Raw genomic sequence first — 17,209 nt, forward strand, 5'->3', positions numbered from 1 at the left:
TTAAATCTCTCTCCAAATTTTACATAGAAAGCTTTGTAAATTCAAGAAGTGACAAGTCTTTGAAAAATATTTGATTATAAATCTAAGCACCTTGAAATAATCCCCAAGATAATGGTGGAGGTGTGGAGGGTTGAGAGTATCAGTTAAACAAACCAGTGATCAGAAAATGAAATTGAATGTCTTAGATATTTAGCATATATTATCCAGACACTAAATTGGTTTTACGTTTAATGTTAAACCTTTGCACGTCCTTCCTTTTCCCTCTCCTCTTCAATAACAATAATGATCAGCTACAGTGTCGAATGTTTTGTGTATATTTTAAAATTCACTGAAACTCTGTAAGGAAGTGGAATTATCCCCATTTACTCAAAAATCAAAAAGTGGAGTTTACAAAAGTGGAGTTTACAACCCAGGTGGTCTGATTTTTTTTTCCCTTCCACCTCCCTCCCTCCCCCTTTCCCACTGATTTAAGGAGGGCAACCTCAGATTTGAATTTCTACTTTTGCACTTTAATCCTAATAATGATTAGTTCCTCTTGATAATTAGTGAATGGAATTCCATTTTTAATGTGAGTTCTTTAATATTAGGGGATTTTTAAAAAGTGACCAACCTATATCACCTGTTATATCTATATAACTTGAATTTCTTTGCATTTAGTTTTGAGCATTTGTTCAAGCAGGTTTTGTTTTTGTTATTTTTTGTTTTACTTTTTAACAAATGAGAACTTTAATAATCAAAAATCAGCAACTGAGGATGTAATAAGATAGGTACTTTTAATGCAGTTGGTTTAAATTGGTCTAAGGTATTTGGAAAGTTGTTTAGTAGCTTAAATCAAGAGTTTTAATAATAATCATGCTTTTGGCTCCAATAATTCCATTCCTTACAAATCAATTTTCAGGAAATCTGAAGTACAGAGATTTACAGATAAAGGTATTTATTACGGGGCATCAGTTCTTACACTGAACAAATTGGAAGCTGTCTCAGTGTTCTACAATATAAGACAAATTAAATAAATTCTGCTAAATGTATAAAAGAGTGTTAAATAGCCACAGAAATTATGCTTATGAAGAATACATTTAACATGAAAAAACTTAAAGAAACTTTAGGTTTTAAAAGAGAGCAATAGATTGATGGAACAGGATAGAAAACCCTGAAATAAACTCATGCACCTTACGGTCAATTAATTTACAACAAAAGAGGCAAGCATATTACAATGGAGAAAAGACAGTCTCTTCATTAAGTGGTGTTGGGAAAACTGGACAGCTACATGTAAAAGAGTGAAATTAGAACATTCTGTAACACCGTATTACAAAAATAAACTCAAAATGGATTAAAGAGTTAAATGTAAGACAGGATACTGTAAAACTCCTAAAGGAAAACATAGTCAGAACACTCTGGCATAAATCGCAGCAATATTTTTTTAGATCTGTCTCCTAGAGTAATGGAAATAAAGGCAGAAATAAGCACATGAGACCTAATTAAACTTAAAAGCTTTTGCTCAGCAGAGGAAACTATAAACAAAAGAAAAGACAACCTACAGACTGGGCGAAAATATTTGCAGATGATGATACCGATGGGATTAATTTCCAGAATAAACAAATAGCTCATACAGGTTAATATTTAAAAAAAACAAATAAAAAACCCAATCAAAAAATGAGCAGAAGACCTAAATAGACATTTTTCCAAAGAAGACATACAGACGGCTAATAGGCAGGCACATGAAAAGATGCTCAATATCTCTAATTATCAGAGAAATGCAAGTCAAAACTACAATGGGGTATCATCTCACACCAGTCAGAATGGCCATCACTAGAAAGTCTACAGATAATAAATGCTGGAGAGGGTGTGGAGTAAAGGGAGCCCTCCTACACTGCTGGTGGGAATGTAAACTGGTGCAGCCACTATGGAGAACAGTATGGAGGTTCCTCAGTAATCTTAAAGTAGAGTTAGCATATGCTCCAGCAATCCCATTCCTGGGCACATATCTAGAGAAAACTGTAAAAGATACATGCTTCCCAGTGTTCATAGCAGCACTATATTTACAGTAGCCAGGACATGGAAGCAACTTACATGTCCATTGACAGATGACTGGATAAACATGTGGTATATACATAGAATGGAATATTACTCAGCCATGAAAAAGAATGAAATAATGCCATTTGCAGCAACATCGATGGACCTAGAGATTGTCATAGTGAGTGCAGTAAGTCAGAGAAAGATAACTATTGTATGATATTACTTATATGTGGAATCTAAAACAATGATACAAATGAGCTTATTTACAAAAACAGAAATAGACTTGCAGACATAGAAAACAAATTTATGGTTACCAAAGGGGATAATGGGGTGTGGGGAGATAAATTATGAGTTTGGGATTAGCAGATACACACTACTACTATATAAAAAATATACAACCAGGACCTACTGTATAGCACAGGGAACTGTACTCAACATCTTGTAATAATCTAATGGAAAAGAATCTGAAAAAGAGTACACACACACACGTGTGCATTACTGAATAACTTTAATGTACACCTGAAACGAACACATTGTAAATTAACTATGCTTCAATTTAAAAAAATAGTTAAAATAAAACGGAGCAATATACAAAAGTATGATATAGTCTCAAAAGAAAAAAAATTGTTAATAGGAAAAAGACTGGAAAAATCTACACTGCTACTGATCATGGTCTAGTTTCTATAATGTACATTTATTATCAGAAACATATTTAAAAACTCAGCCATTTATATTGGGAAGAGTTTGAAATCAAGAGGCTCCCTTTCATCATTTATAAAACATTTTCAAAAATAAAATAATAGATATGCTAAAAGCAGTTCCTTTACCTAAAAGTTAAAGGCCGTATGGTATCTTTAGTTTTTGAGAAATAAACAATTTCAAGTTCAAATCTACTTTACTACTTTTTGAATTAAAAAATGTTGTCATTTAATATTATAAAAATGTTAACAACTCTGGAAACGGCAGAAGTGACTGAATCTAAAAGAATCGAAAAGTTCCATTTCATAAGATTTTAAATGACAGCATTTTATTTCTCACGCGTTACCAACCGTAATTCTTTTGTTTGTATCTTATAACTTAAATGAGCAATAACAAAAACAATTTATTTGCGTCTAGTTGGTAATTGGTACCACCAAAATGATTTAAATTTAGCAAGGAACAAACTTGTCACAGTTATTTTAGATTCATAGAAAGGAAATCTGGAATAAGCTAATGCATTTATGATCAAAATGTGAAGGCTTTATGAGTACGCAGAAATGACTTAAACTTTTATTGGTTTTATATTGACAGCAATTACCTTTGAAAATATTTATCGGGTTTCTTTATTTTGCAGTTAAAGGAGAACTTTATGTGTCTTCTCTTTCATAGATATTTGAGATATTTGGACCTGTTGCGCATCCATTTTATGTGTTACGGTTTAATTCTTCAGAGCACGTTGAGAATAACAGTATTAAAATAAAGGACACTATGTATTTTGCTCCATCAATGAAAGACTTCACCCAGTATATATTCACAGAAAAACTTAAACAGTAAGTACGTTATTGGCATGCTATTTCTTTGCTTATCTAATATTTATGTTTTAGGAGTAATTCTCAGTGATGTAGTTTCTTGTAGTTAAAATGGTATCTATCTAACAAAGAGTTCATTTGTCTTCCTGGTAACATCTCTGAAAGCTACAGTTGTTATCAGATTTTATAGGTCGAGATCATTTGTATCTTTTGCCCAAAATGACATGATCAACTAGTAAGAGCATGTTTGGGCTATATACTTTTGTCAATTTTAATTCATTATTTTTTCCATTATATACCTCCTTTCATATATATGCTACTTTACCATTAGTATTATAATTTTTTAAAAAAAACCTTTTCCATTTTAAATAAAAATTTCTTTGGATTACATTCATAGGCGTCACTATTTAATGAAACTATAATTCTCAAGAAGAAAAAAGCAAATGAGTAAATTTCAGGTTGCTTATAAATTGTAAACTTAATAGAAGAGAGAACTAAAATGTGTGTTGTGTATCAAGCCATGGTTAACAAGGTTGACTTCACCAGCAAACCAGTGGTCTCCCTTCTGTCTGGATGCTATATGAAATATGCTATATGATGCCTGTGGCATGTGTCTGATAATATTTCTGTTCCCACCGATGAGCTGTATATTTGCCAGGTGTAAATTGTGTTGCCAGGTGTTAGCTGTAGAGCTGTTTATATCAGTTAGGTTTTTTTATTGTAATTACATAATTAATTTTTGCACAAACCAGTGACATATGAATTCAAGTAGAATAGCTTTTTCTATAAACATAAGTTAAATGCTTTGGAAAGATGTAATGAATATGAGCCAATAAAAATATTGCCCAGTTAGGGGCAGAAGAAAAGACCTCAAGGGATTGGCAGAGAGTAGATCTTAAATCTGAAAAGACTTTGCACTCAGTTTGTCACAGAAGTCCCTTTGAAATCTACCTGTCTTTCAGTTGGAAACTTGAAATACAGGTGAAGCATTAGGGGTGTGGTTTTTGCAGGAGCTAACAGTGAGTAGTAACCCTGGTGCTTGTCAAACCCTGGTGCCAGTCCCAGCTGCAGGCCACGAGAAGGCCTCTCTACCACCTACATATTAAATCCAGTCTGAGTTTCAGTTATGGGAAATAATCTCTGAAATGAGATGAACATTTTATTCCTGATAATTGATTAAACTCATGTTTAAGAATCCACACGATTATCTGAAGGAACTTAAGGTGTTCTTCAGGTTGCATAAGGTTAGTTTTTCTAAATGTTGACAAGAAAGGTGAATTAAATAGACAACAAAGTCATAGAGGTTTTAGTATGTTTTAAAATCATGCCTTAAATAATTAGCATTTCATTCTGTTTGAATATTAGGCTGTTGCTCTGGATGTGCCATATATTTAGCTTTTAACAGATAAAATATTTTAGCTAAAAATAGATAGGTTGAAAATATTTTCTGAAGATGTTTTTAGATAGATTTAGAAGCAGTGTTTGTACTGATTTGCAAGAACAAGAATTTTGTCCTAGAAAGAAAGAGCAAGAAACTAAAGAATTGGGAAATTGAGCCCACCCTGCAGAAACCCAGCCTGACAAAGACTTCTGTTCTAGGCTGCGTTTTTTGTGTCAGCCGTGGGGACTCCTTTGCCTTTGAGGTGGAGAAGTTCAGCTTCTCTCCAGCTTACCTTCTTCTAGTGAGGCTATTTTAATCTTAGCTTCCCATGAACTTAGTCTTTTGTTAAAGATGCTGTTTGAAATGTTGCTTGACCTTTTCTATAGTAGATTTTGATTTTCTGTGGTGATACCCTACTTGGGGAGCTTTTACCATTTACATCTTTAAGATTCCACACTAAGGGCACCGCAGGCCATCAGATGGTATCCATACAAAAAGGAGTCCTGGAGCTATGATAAATGCATGGGTGTAAGATGATAATTAAAAGCAGAAAAATCATTGGTATACATCGTATATAATGTCAAAATTCTGAATTAAAATTTTAGAGCAAACTTAATGATTTCATGTCGTGCCAGCCCACAGACATCTGTAAATTGATTTTAATGGATTGTGGATTAATGGATTAATGATTTTAATGAATTAATTCCTGAGAATCTTCCATTTATTTTTGAGATTTGGTTTCAAGCAGGGAGGACAAAATCTACTCCTAATACCTTGTAATATTTTAATGTAATTGAATAACAAATATTGTCAAACTCTGAAATCAAGAAGATTAACCAGATAAGATTTAAAATGAGGTTTCAGAAATTATAATTGTACTTATAATAGATGTTCGTGCTTTTGTTGGTCATAGAGTGTAAAACTTTCCACCAAAAGTAGTTAATGCTTGTGATGATACTGTCCTTTGGGGTCTCCGAAGCTCCTCCTCCTTCCCAGACTAGATGCCCTTTGTCTCACCCTCTCGTCCTTGAGAGTCAGTCTTAGAGCAAGCCTTGGTTACTCAGGGAGGATCACTGATATTCCTCAGGTAAATCGAGGAAGAAGAATTTCATGTTGTGATCTCTGTTGTTGAACCTGTGAAGTCTTAGACAAGGGAATGCCTCGTATTCATTTTTGTGTCCTTGGCACCTGGAACAGCATTTTGACCTTGTGGTATTGGTTAAGCATCTATTGAAGGAAGTTTATGAGCTGAGCTCAGGTATCATGAAACTGTCGGTCAAAGTCAGAGCATCTGGAGCTACTTAGGAACTGCAGAACCACTTTGCCCTGCACAACACAGCCTCGGCTTCTCATTCTGATTCCCTGCTCCTAATAATTACGTGTGCCTTTCCCACATCTTCTTAAATGAGGTAAAGAACGCAAAAATGAGCCTTTATTCTTTGCTCTTATTTTCATATATATTGCAAATTAAGATTGAGCTTAGGTCTTCTACTTTATTATTTTCCATACTATTAGGTTATAAGCACTTAACAAAATCTTAGTAAGTACCTTGACCCTTTGACCTTTGTTTTTCCCCCCTAGGGATAGGGGATCAGATGCATCATGGAAGAATGATCAAGAACCACCACCAGAGGTACACGTATAAGTCTTTTTACACAGTATTTGAGAGAGGAAGGTAGGACTCAATCATCTTATAAATCCATCATTTTACACAGTATTTGAGAGAGGAAGGTAGGACTCAATCTTATAAATCCATCAGTCTTGTAAATCCAATCTTATAAATCCTGAAGGAGGTCCTCAAGGCTGCTCACCAGTTACACTGCCTTTTGCCAGCCTATGTGCTCTCCCCTGTCCCAGATGGTTTTTATACCGCCCAGCGTTTGCGATCACTTCAGGAAAAAAAATTTTCAGTCACATTTTAATAATTATCACCTTATCATTTTCCTTAAAATGTCCTATTTTTATCAATTCCGTTGAGGCCTTGCAAAGGCAGAATTGTCACTATTAAAAAAAATTGTTTTTCTTTAGTAAGTTCACCATGTGGGACGTGATTATACACCATCACATTTATTGATGGTGCTTTTAATAAGCTGCCTTTCTTTTGGAGGTACAGAATCATTACAGTCTTACCTACTTCTCCATTTTTTACAGTATAATTACCTCCCTAAAAAGAGTGTTCTTGTATTTCTTTCTTAAATCCATGCCAGCAAGACTATTTTTATGTCTCAAAGTAGCTTGATATATATAGTCTTCAAGTTATTAAAATATGAAAATTACAGCAGTGAATGTATACATTTATTAAAATAGTGTGAATTTATACAATATAAAAGAAAAATTGTAATTATTGTAAGTGGGAGTTTTTAAATGTGCTCAGTAGTTCTGATGAAGTTTCTCAGTTTTGTAAATTCTTGGTATTGCAGATTTAATTTTGGTCATTTTAGATGTTCTCAAACAGTGCTGAAGGTTCATGGTCTATGTTAATTTCTGATTTTGCTGAAGCATCGGTCAGGGAGTGCCCACTTACATAGTCACGTAACCAGTGAGCAGTCCTAGTTTAGTATCCACACTGCCATGGGATTATGTTTTCTGATTTGTGTCATGTGTACATGTGATTTCCACTAAGACCCTGAAGATTCACTTAATGTTCTTAGTTATGTTCAGGACATCTTAAAAGTATTTGGGGATTCACAAAGGTCTTGAAACATATTTCTTGTGAAATCCATATATTCTAATACATCCCTGTTGTTTTAGACCTAAGCATTAAAGTTGTTAATTATGGAATTGTTAATAGTTTATAAAATTGATTTGATTGGGTTAATTTTAAAATTAAATCACAACATAGTTCGTGGGAATTGTTTTTTCCAAGTAGTCAACTGGATGTCTCTATTTCCGTAATATGAGAAACTCTGAGATTCTAATTTTATAATGATCAGATTTTGTCATATAGGATTATTGCCTGGTCTTAATCGTAGACTAGAATTTGGAATTTGTGGGGTTTAAACTTAAAAAAAAAATCATGCCCTGAAAATAGGAAATACTGAACTGGGATAAAGGAGCATAATAGTGAATACATCTTATTCATCTCCACATCCATTTCTAACATGAATACATAATTTGAGTTGAATAAATGTGTTCACTGAATGCAAATTTAAATTAATTTTAAATTAATAAGAAAAATGTGAATTTTTCTCTGATTTTGTGAGGTGGTAGCAAAATATTGCCAAAGTAGTCGCTCTAAAATAAACTATTGCCAGTTAAGATCCTTTAATACATCCCTCCTGCTTTTTTTTTTTCTTAACATCTTTATTAGAGTATCATTGCTTTACAATGGTGTCCTCCTGCTTTTTAGGATCATGTCCAGTTGTTTAAACTGGCCCCATAAGGGTCTTTATTAACTTCTCCAATTTCATCGTCTCAAAGTTTGCTGTTTCGCTTTGCCTTAGAGAACCATTTGTACTTCTCTAATATACGGTGCCTTTGCACGTATCCCCCACCCACCAAAAGCTTCCTTCTCCTTGTTCATTGCTGACTCATCATCAGAGATTCATCCTGGGTCTTCCGTATCAAGTCTTCCTTGCCCTCTTTCCTCTTTCTTTTACCCCATAATCCCAGAGCACTGTCATAGCACTTGTTTATTGGCTTATTTATCTGTTTTCTCATTTGAACCGTTTCAGAGAAAGCAGTGTCTTCCATCTGATCTCAGTACTTTCGAGTGCCTGGCTCAATACCAAATTTAACATGAGCTTAAAACTTTTAGCACATTAAAGATCAGTAATAGAAGATCATGTGTTTCAGGGTACTAAAATTAGTTGATGTTTTTGAATTTGATTATAGATTCTAAGGCATATCAACTCTTGGTTCATGGAAGATTCAATCTAGAATGTATTTCAGCAAGACCATACTGAAAATCCCATCCAGAAACTTTCATATGTATTTTATTTCTTCCTTTTAATTAGGGAACACATGTATACACAGTGACCCTGCTTTTGTATTTTTTTTAACGAAACATAGTAATTATTTTCTGAAATTAATAGAATAGTAAAATACCTGAATTCCAAGAAATCATAGAAGTTATACATAGCTAATAGGTCTTGGTTTTTGGTAGGTTGTAACAGTGGATCCCAATTCTTAGTAACATCTGAATTTTCCCTCTTGTAATTTAAGATGATTTCTTCTTGGAAGTTGGGTCATTCATGTATCTGCTTATCAAAGCCTTTTCCTACGGTCCTATCCAAAGGGCATCCTAGTGATTTTCCCCACCCTTACTTTGCCTTATTATTTATTTATATCCCTTGCTATACCTCACATTGTATTATTAAAATAATCCCTATAAAGTGTTTAAAACAGTGCCTGGCATATAATGGGTGTGTGTAAATTTTTGAATAAATGAAGGGTATAACATTCACTTCCATTTTTATATTAGATCTGATAATTTATGTATTTGCTTATTCCTAACTACTCCTGTCTTTCGAATTGTTTGGCACCTGGCACTATGATGAATCGTGACTCTAAGCTGGAAGTCAGATTTCTAGCTAGGGAATGCCCATATCTGAAGGGTGTTTAAGATCAGCATTTTAAAGTTACCTATCTGAAACTTTCTAGGAATTCAAAACAAAACAATATAAAAAAAATCTTCAGTACTCATCTTCTGTGTTAGAGTCATTAGGCATTTATCAAAAAATATTTTATTTTTCTATCATATCTGATTTGAATATTACTGGTAAATATTAAGTATTGAAAAGGGTAACTTTTCTGTCAGGGTCACTTAAATATATACCATTGAATTGGTAAATGCATGTGACGTAAATCTATTTTTCTGTGGAAGGCCTTAGATTTCAGTGATGATGAAAAGGAAAAAGAAGCCAAACAGAGAAAAAAATCTCAGATTCAAGGCCGGAAAAAATTCAGATCTGAATTTAATGAACCAGGTGAGTTAAATGTAATATATAGTCATTTTTTCATCTTCATTTACATCTATATAAGTTCCTCAGTAATAAAACTGAGGGAAACATCTGGGGGTCTTCTCTTTACGCTCTGGCATCTGGCTAGCATTGGAGGCATTACACACAGCATGCGATGTGGTGGGAGAGTCACAGGGGATATTTATTGGTGGTTTTTCAGGCTCATGGATGTAAAAATGGCTCCTGGGGGTAAAAGACAAACTAAGCCTTGGGAGAATCATTTGTACTCATCAGTACTTTTTTTTTTTTTTTAAGAAAGCTGTTTGCTTCCATTTTTAGAATTAAATGATATGGTGCTTAAGCTAAAGTCAAGGTGTTTTATTTCCTATTGACATAATGCAATCACAGAAGAAAGTCTTCATGTTGCCTTTTTATATCCACATCCACTTCCCTCCTACTGCCTCTTCCTCAGCTCCTGACAGCCACTGATCTTTGTGCCATTTCTGTGATATATTTTGTCCTGTCAAGGATGGTTATATAAATTAATGATTGGGTTTTGTCACTGAGCACCATTTTCTGGAAATCATCTAGATTGTTGTATGTATCAAGTTTCTTTTCATTCCAGGGTAGTATTCTGTGGTGTGAATATACCACAGGTAGTTTAACCATGCATCCATTGAAAGACATTTGGATTGTTAACAGTTTGGGGTTTTATGAAGAAAGCTGCTTTATATGTTCGTGCACAGATTTTTATGTGAACACAAATTTTCACATATCTCTGGGATAAATGTCCAAGGGTACAGTTGGGTTATATGATACAGTTGCAAGTGGACAACTTTGGGGTCAGGGGCACTGACACACACACAGCCCAATGTAGTTGAAAATCCGTGTATAACTTACAGTTGGTTCTCTGTATCCACAGTTATGCATCTGTGGATTCAGCCAACCCTGGATAGTATAGTATGTATTTATTGAGAAAAATCTGCTTATAAGTGGACCTGTGCAGCTCAAACACATGTTATTTGAAGGGTCCACTGTAGTTGCATGTTTAGTTTCTTGCGAAACTGCCATACTGTTTTTCGTGTGGCTTTACCACTTTACGTTCCTATCACCAGTGTGTGAGTGGCCCAGTTTGTCTGCATTCTCACTAGCATTTGGTATTGTCATTATTTTTTATTTTAGCCATTCTGATAGGTATGTAATGATATGTAATTGTGATTTTTAACTTGCATTTTCCTAATGGCTAATGATATTGAACAGCTTTCCATGAGCTCATTCGCTATCTGTGTATCTCTTCAATGATGTATTTGTTCATGTCTTTTGCCCATTTTCTAATTGTATGTCTGTGTTTTACTCTTGAGTTATGAAAGTTTGTACATAATTTCTTCCAGTCTATAGCTTGTGTTTTCATCCTCATAAAAGGATCTTTTGCAGAACAAAAATTTTTTATTTTGATGAAGCCCAGTTTATCTGCTTTGCTTTTATAGAGTCTGAGAATTTCTTTCCTAGACCTACCTCCCAAAGATTTTCTCTCTCTCTTTTTTTTATGAAAGTTTTCAAGATTATTTTAGCTATTTTAGTTCCTTCGCCTTTCCATATGAATTTTAGAATAAACTTCCCTATATTGACAGAAAGTCTTGCCAGGATTTTGATAGGAATTGGGTTAAACCTGTATGTTGGTTTGGAGAGAATTGACATCTTAACTGTATTGAGTCTTCCATTCCACAAACATGGTATATATACATCACCATTAATTTAGATCTTTAATTTCTTTCACCAGCATTATGTAGTTTTCAGAATGCGAGTCCTGTACATTTTTTTGTCAGATATACACCTGAGTATTTCATTTTGGGGGAATCATTGTAAATGGTGTTGCATTTTTAATTCATGTTCATTTCTAGAATACAGAAATACAATTACTGTTTCTATGTTTAGCTTGTGTATTGTGAGCTTGCTGAACTCACTAGTTCTAGGAGTTTCTCCCTTGAGATTTTCAATATAGACAATTATGTCAATGGCAGTTAAGAACAATGCCCCCCCCCCCCAGTCTGTATGCATATTTAGCTCTCTTTCTCACCATTGCTAGCTATAACTTCTGGCACTATATTGAGTAAATATGTTTTGTTCCTGGTCATAGAAGAAAACATTCAGTCTTCCACCATTAAGTAAAATGTTAGGTGTAGGGGTACTGTAGATGTCCTTTATCAAGTTGAGGAAGTTTCTGTGTAGTTCTGTTTTCCCTGAGGTTTTTTTCAGGAATCATGAATTTTGTCAGAATTTTAAATTCTGACAATTGTTTTTCTGCATTGATTGATAAGATCACATGACTTTTTCATTACCTTGTTAGTAAAGTAGATTACATTGGTTTTAGAATATTGAATGAGCGTCATGGGAATAAACTGTGGTGTATAATTGTTTGTATATGTTGTTGAATTTTGCTCATATTTTGATAAGGATTTTTATGTTTATATTCATGAGGAATATTGGTCTTTCTTTCTCTTTCTTCCTTCCTTCCTTCCTTCCTTCCTTCCTTCCTTCCTTTCTTTTCTTTTCTTTTTCTTTCTTTCTTTTTCTTTCTCTCTCTCTCCCCCCCTTTCTTTCTCTCTTTCTTTCTCTCTCTCTCTCTCTCTCTCTCTCTGTCCCTCTCATTTTTTTTATGTGGTTTTGATGTCAGCAGAAGCTTCCAACTAGCCTCATAAAATGACCTGGGAATTTTTTTTTTATTATTTTCTTGAAAACATTTTGTAGATTTGGTATTAATTGTTTAAATGTTCGGTAAAAAGTCTCCAGTGAATCACCTCAGCCTGGAGTTATCTTTTTTTGGGAGACTTTTAATTACAAGTTCAATTTCCTTAATAGTGATACCTTTTTCACATTCGATAGATTATAGTAGGTTGTGTTTTTCAAGGAATTGGTCCATTTCATCTAATTTGTCAAGTAATTTGTGTAGAGTTGTTTACAATATTGCCTTAACATCCTTTTGATGTCTTTCCTGATATCGATCATTTGTGTCTTCTATTTCTTTGTCAGTTTTGCTTAGAGGATAGCCAATTATGTTGCTTTTTCACAGAGCCAGTTCTTTATGTCATTTAATTTTCTTTATTGTTTTTCTGTTTGCAGTTTCATTCTTTCAGCTCTTTATCATTAACTTTCTGCTGCTTGCTTTGGGTTTATTTTGTTCTGGTTTTTCTAGGTTCTTGAGGTGGGAGCTTATATTATTTATTTAAGACTTCACTGCTTAAACTTGTTCCACAGATAGTGGTGTGTTTTATTTATTGTGATTTAGCTTAATGTTCCTTTGTTTGTTTTTATTTACCTTGAGACATCCTCTTTGACCAATGGATTATTAAGAAGAGTATTATTTAGTTTCCAACTGTTTGGAGATTTTTCTGTTATTGATTTCTATTTTTGATTCCATTGTGGGTTGAGAACGCAATCTGTATGATTTCAATTCTACATTTTAAAAAAAGTTTTATGGAATATGGTCTATCTAGGAATATGATTTGGGGCAGTTGAAAGTAATGTGTATTTTGCTGTTGTGTGGTGGAGTGTTCTATAAATGTCAATTAGATCTTGTTAGTTGATGGTGGTATTGAAATTTTCTCTAGCCTTAGTGATTTTCTGTATAACTGTTTTGTCAGTTGTTGAGAGAGAGCATGTGGTTGGGGCATGCACATTTAGGATTACTATATTTTCTTGGTAGATAACCCCTTTATCATTATAAAATGTCCCAGTCTTTGCTCTGAAACCTGTTTTATCTGATATTAATGTAGCTAATCCTTCTTTCTTTTGATTAATGTTTGCATATTATAGCTTGTTCCATCCTTTTACTTTCAACATGACTGGATCATCTGAAATGTTTCTTGTAGATTGTAGTTATGTTTTTTAATCCACTCTGCCAACTTCTGTGTTTTAATTGGTATATTTAGACCATTTATATTTAATGTAATTATTGATATGTTTGGGCTTTAAATCTGTGTTTTTCTGTATTCTCTCTAGTTTTTATTTCTCTGTTGTCTTTTTTCTGCCTGCTTGTGGTTACTGTAACATTTTTTAGAATTCCATTTGCATTTATCTGTGGTGTGGATTGTATCAGTTAGTGTGGTTTTCTTTCAATGGTTACTTTAGGTCTTAAATTTTATATACATAAGTTATCACAATCTGCTGTTGTCGTTTTACCAGTTTGAGTGCAGTGTAGAAACCTTGCCTCTCTATACGTCCCTTTATTTTCCCTTGTTAATAATATAAATTGCTTTAATGTTTCCTATGTATACAATAAGAATCACATTAGCGGTTATAATTTTTGTTCCAGCCATCAAACATAATTTAGAAGACTCAGTCACAGAAGGAAATTCTACTGTATTTACTCCTGTTTTTGCTTACTGTGTTCTTCTTTCCTTCTGGATGTCTTAACAGTCTTTTCTTTTATTGTTTCGGTTTAGAGAACTTGCTTTAGTCATTCTATTAGGGTAGGTCTGCTGGAGATAAATTCGTAGCTTTTCTTCGTCTGAGAAAGTCTTTGATTTCCCTTTTTCCTTAGGATATTTTCACTGAGTATAGAATTCTAGATTGCCAGTTTTCTTTCAGCACTTGAAAAATGTTGTGCCACTTCTTTCTGGCCTCCATGGTTTTTGAAGAGACATCTGCATCATTTCTCTCTTCCTCTGCTTTCATGTTTTTTCTTTGTTTTTAGTTTTTAAAAGTTTGTGATGTTTCTTGGTGTAGACTTCTTTGGGTTTATCCTGACTGAAATCTGTTTCGCTTTTTGAATCTGTGGGTTTATGTCTTATGCCATATTTGAGAAGTGTTCAGTCATTATTTCTTGAAGTATATCTTCTCCCTCATTTTTCTTCTCCTTTCCTTCTAGGATTCTGAAGATGTAAATATTAGTTATTTTGTTACAGTCCCACAGATCCCTGAAGCTCTCTGTTCATTGTTTGCCCAGTTTATTTCCTTTCTTCTTTTCAGACTAGATACTTTTCGTTGTTCTATCTTCTTTCTTCTGTCCCTTCGTTCTACTGTTGAGCCCTCCCTTCAGTTTTTAATTTTGATTATTAAATTTTCAGTTCTGAAATTTATTTTTCTTCTTTTTTTTTTTTTTTTTTTTGCTGAGGCTTTCTATTTTTTACTTGTTTCAGTGTGTTCCTAATTTTTTATTGAAGTGTTTTTATGATGACTACTTAAAAACATTTCTCTGATAATTCTAACATCTTTGTCTTCTTGATGTTGGCCTCACTTAGTTTTCCTTTTTCATTGAGTTTCAAATCTTTGTGGTTCTAGGTATGACGAGTGGTTTTTAATTGAAACGTGGACATATTAGTTATTATGCTGTCTTTGTTTTTAAAACTGTTCTGGCGGGGAAAGGAGGGAAGTTGCTTTATTACTGTTACTACCAGGTGGGGATAGGAGTTAAGCTTTTCTTTATAACTTCTGTTGACATCTGAAGCCGGGGGTGAATCATTACTGCTGCACACGGGCATGCCTCCTCTTGTGTCTGGTGGAGGTAAGAGTGCCTCGTTACTGCTCCTGACACCATGGGGGATGGCCTTGTTATGCTGGGCACTGATGAAAGTCCTGACTCTCCTAGGTTTTCTCTGACCCCACCCTAAGTACAGGAAGTGGAGGAACACTGTGTTACTGCTGGTGGAGATGCAAGTCCAGGTTCCCCATGAGGTCTCCACTGTCTTTGAGGGGAGGCTGGAAACTGGCTCCCTGCTCAGCCTCTTCTGACCACCCTGGTTGGGAGAGCTAGCCAGGCCCCTTACTCAGCCTTTGAGAATGTGAGTGAGGTTCCTGTCCAGTTTTCTCTGTGATGTTTGATTGAAATCAACTGGTTATTGTCTCAAAGTTTTGTCTTGCTTTCCCTTACCTGATCTCTGGCCTTTTGGATTCATTTAAAATTGATAATTTTAAGCCTTATAAAATTGTAATTACTGTAAGGTATACTGGAAGTTAAAGAAGACATTATTGAAATTTTAAGCAGTGGTTTTTTTTTTTACTAGGGGCATAGAAGCCTCTAACGTTATTCTTTTATTTATTTATCTGTTTAATTTATTTATTTTTATATTTTATTTTTGGCTGTGTTGGGTCTTCGTTTCTGTGCGAGGGCTTTCTCTAGTTGTGGCAAGCGGGGGTCACTCTTCATCGCGGTGCGCGGGCCTCTTCACTCTCGCGGCCTCTCTTGTTGTGGAGCACAGGCTCCAGATGCACAGGCTCAGTAGTTGTGGCTCACAGGCTCCAGATGCACAGGCTCAGTAGTTGTGGTTCCGCGGCATGTGGGATCTTCCCAGACCAGGGCTCGAACCCATGTCCCCTGCATTAGCAGGCAGATTCTCAACCACTGCGCCACCAGGGAAGCCCCTAAACAGTGTTTTTTGATGTATTAAAGTTAATTTTAATTTTGTTTTTATGCTTTTTTTCCCCAAAGGTGAAGATTTTGCAGAAGTACATCAGAATTGGAATGTTCATAGCTCTGCTTCAGAGCCTTCAAAAGGATATCACAGCAGAGAATTTACACGAGGGTTTTCCCGGGGCAGATATCCTCGGTCTTGTCCTGGCAGGCCCCCACCTCCGCAGTTTTATAACTCAGAGCACATGGTACCTCAGGAGACTTCAGGATTTCCACCCCAGAGACAGGATGGCCCTATGATGCCACAGTATCCCTTCCCTCCTCCCGGGTTTGACATGCATAACTTCTCACTCCCTCCCCCTCCACCACCCCCACCACCTGCATCTGCAAACATGGGCTGGGCTGCCCCTGCTGTGGCACCTCACCCGTTAATTCCCCTACCGTACTCCCTCCCCCCACCTCCGCCCCCCCCACCTCTGCCTCCCCCCTCCTCTTCTGGAGATAGTAATGCTTCTCATTTTGGTCCTTACTATTAGGTGGATGTATGCATTTCCTGAGAAATGTGGACTTTATATATATACACACATGCGTGCACACGCGTGCGCGCGCGCACACACACACACATACATATATAGGAAGGATTTTTTTAAAAGAGATTATGTAGCTAGATTTTTAAAACATTGTAAATTACTAAATGGTTCCTTCAGTTGTAAGTTGATATATATTGTAATCTTTGTGCAATTGTATTCATGAAAATTTAACATTAAACTTGGTGGGGGGATCCAATTATGTGGTATTAAAACTTTGAACACCACCCAGTTAAACAGTATGTGTAGATCTAATAATAATAGATCTGGAGCAACTTTCATCATGGATTAAAACGTACTGAGCATATTGATTATGTTTTTGGTATATCTGAAAATAAGATGTTAAGTCCTATTGAGAGTCTTTAAAATAAACTATTTTTATAAACTTATACTTTGAAAATTGATTTTCATTGTAAATGCCGTTTACTAATAAACATAAATGTCCTAACTTTTTTTTTTTTTTTTTA

The 17,209-nt window shown here is 34.9% G+C and overlaps 1 protein-coding gene across 1 annotated transcript in view; it reads left to right on the forward strand.

Annotated features, from left to right (window-relative positions):
* Nucleotides 1–17,131, forward strand: part of NAF1 (nuclear assembly factor 1 ribonucleoprotein) — a 38,760-nt gene extending 21,629 nt beyond the window's left edge. The window contains exons 5-8 of the mRNA XM_030865718.2: nucleotides 3,385–3,545; nucleotides 6,487–6,538; nucleotides 9,731–9,833; nucleotides 16,234–17,131. Coding sequence (XP_030721578.1) covers nucleotides 3,385–3,545; nucleotides 6,487–6,538; nucleotides 9,731–9,833; nucleotides 16,234–16,691 — 774 coding nt within the window. The 3' untranslated portion in view covers nucleotides 16,692–17,131. The remainder of the gene's footprint in view (nucleotides 1–3,384; nucleotides 3,546–6,486; nucleotides 6,539–9,730; nucleotides 9,834–16,233) is intronic.
* Nucleotides 17,132–17,209: the final 78 nt, after the last annotated feature.

This window comes from Globicephala melas, chromosome 5 (genome assembly GCF_963455315.2).
Source record: "Globicephala melas chromosome 5, mGloMel1.2, whole genome shotgun sequence".
Lineage (NCBI taxonomy): Eukaryota > Metazoa > Chordata > Mammalia > Artiodactyla > Delphinidae > Globicephala > Globicephala melas.